Raw genomic sequence first — 2,310 nt, forward strand, 5'->3', positions numbered from 1 at the left:
TCACCGTGTGCTGGTGTTACACAATCACTTCACTTTCACTTTCAAAACATGATTTACTGCATGAAATTAAGTAATAAGATTAGACTTGGGGGAAAAAAATATTTTGCAAATATTGTAATATTCCCATCAGTCACAACATTAAAACCACTGTTAGGCGAATACACTCAATAACACTAAAGCAAAAGTTGGTGTCAAGGTTTATGTGTTGGGAGCAGCAGCAACTGTAGAGCGTTAATATTTCACTGCAAGACACAAATGGGACAGAACAGGCTTGATGGGCAGGATTGCCTACATAATATCAAGCAGGGGTTTTTAATGTTTTATGGACTAAAACACTAAAAAACAGTCTGCATTATTAAAGAAAGTGCTTGGACTAGTAACAGCATAATGGAGAAAGTTGCATTTTAGAAACTTAAAATATGAAAAAAAATTTAATGAACTAAAATTAAATTCACAGAATGTGTTTGTGTGATAAAAATACTTCACATATAAAATGGCATTGGTGAAAAAATGTGACATACGTCTGTCATTTTTATTTCTCCATATTTCATACATATTTTGATGTTTTTAAAGAAATCCTTTTCATCAGACAATCGTAGTCAATCTTTTAAAGCACAATACACCTCCTGTTACCAAAGTGTCCGGTTTCTTATGGTAGAGAAACATCAAGGGGTGCAAAGACAGCAATATCAGCCTCCTGTATTGATAGGCATCTGCACAGCAGTGTCTTCAGAAACCACGTGACATTGAAACCTTTCACTAAATGCCTGCAGTAAGTATGGAGTTGCTTCTGCAACCGTTACGTCTCGTCCCAGCTCCTGGCTGAGGGATGTCACGCCTTTACCCACAATCCCGCAGGGCACAATCTTCTCAAACCAGGACAGGTCAGTATTACAGTTCAATGCCAGGCCATGGGATGTTATGTACCTTCCACAATGGATACCTGCAAAATGCAAAGCAAATAAAGTGAATTCAGTGGTAACTAAAAAGTAAAAGTGAAAGTGATTGTCGTTGTGAGACACGGTGACACAACGAAAGGTGTCCTCTGCTTTTAACCATCACCCTTGGTGAGCAGTGGACAGCCATGACAGGCGCTCGTGGAGCAGCGTGTGGGGACGGTGCTTTGCTCAGTGGCACCTTGGCGGTTTGGGATTCAAACCGGCAACCTTCTGATTACGGGACCGTTAGGCAACCACATCGCATCACTGTGTGATGATACATAAATATGCTAAAGCTTCCAGTTCGAAATAACAATTTGGCAATTATTAGAATAGTTAGATATGACTGGATGCTCGCTCACCTATTGCACAAATTTTGCTGTCTCCCACCCAGACTCCCGTGTCCGGCGACGTGGAAGCGTCGAGGCCGAACATGCTGCAGAGGCCGATGACGGTCTGCTCAAGCTCACCCACGTACCACCTCACACTCTTCTTAAAGCAGGCCAGGCTGAGAACGGGGTAACACACCAACTGTCCCGGGCCGTGGAAGGTGATCAGGCCGCCGCGGTCGGTGCGGAAGAAGTCCGCGCCCAGCAGCTTCAGCCGCAGCTCCTCCTCGGGCGGGTAGGGCTGCTGCCGGATCCCGGTCGTGTACACGGGCCGGTGCTCGCAGAGCAGCAGCGTGTTCGGGAACCTCGACGACGCCTCCAGGTGTCGACGGACGCACTGGCGCTGGATCTCCAAAGCGCGGCCGTAGGAGACGCGTCCTAAGTTCACCACCCGGACCGTAGTCTTTCCGGCGGCCATCTTCACTGCTACGAACACCGAGGCGTGTGTAAAAAATAGCAGTTATTGCAGCGATCGCTCCACATTTTTGTTATTGGGAAGGCGGCGTTGGTGGCCTCCTTCCCCACCTGTCATAACTTAATGGTAAACGTTTTACTACGACGTGGTAACGTTCAGTCATTCCGACCGCGTTCTGGACGAAGAGAGGACGTTTAAAGATCAGCGGAATGGGCGCTGACATATTGATAGAGGCGAACAGTTCTTCTTCTCTGGCTGTATATCGCGAGATTTATTTTTGCTCTCTAACTTGTCGCCACCTGCTGGACAGGAGACAAACCTCACCTATGCTGGACAGGCGATAATTTATTCTAGTTGTCCAGAGCAATCAGAGCAAAAAAAAATTATTATCCCTGTAACTACTGATTCTAAGTGGGGTTTGAACCTGGGTCTTCTGGTTCATAGAATACGACCGCCCTACTACTAGACTACTACTACCAATAAGATTCAGATATAATTATCAAATGACAGGACATCAGCCTCAAAAAAAGTCAAGTGAACAATAAAGACAACGCTGCTTTTCCCCTAT

General features: G+C 45.5%; 1 protein-coding gene across 1 annotated transcript; it reads right to left on the minus strand.

Annotated features, from left to right (window-relative positions):
* Window positions 1–499: 499 nt before the first annotated feature.
* Window positions 500–1,992, minus strand: lipt2 (lipoyl(octanoyl) transferase 2). Its single transcript, XM_028962132.1, has 2 exons — window positions 1,301–1,992; window positions 500–943 (listed from the first exon to the last, which is right to left on the minus strand). Exons 1-2 carry the CDS (start codon window positions 1,743–1,745, stop codon window positions 690–692), a joined length of 699 nt encoding a protein of 232 aa, XP_028817965.1. The 5' UTR covers window positions 1,746–1,992; the 3' UTR covers window positions 500–689.
* Window positions 1,993–2,310: the final 318 nt, after the last annotated feature.

Source organism: Denticeps clupeoides, chromosome 19, assembly GCF_900700375.1.
Source record: "Denticeps clupeoides chromosome 19, fDenClu1.1, whole genome shotgun sequence".
Taxonomy (NCBI): domain Eukaryota; kingdom Metazoa; phylum Chordata; class Actinopteri; order Clupeiformes; family Denticipitidae; genus Denticeps; species Denticeps clupeoides.

Bases quoted from the DNA above. Each gene is read 5' to 3' on its own strand.
- lipt2 (XM_028962132.1), bottom strand. From the start codon at position 1,745: ATGGCCGCCGGAAAGACTACGGTCCGGGTGGTGAACTTAGGACGCGTC. The intron at 944-1,300 runs GTGAGCGAGCAT...TGCATTTTGCAG, and splicing joins CAGCAAAATTTGTGCAATAG to GTATCCATTGTGGAAGGTAC.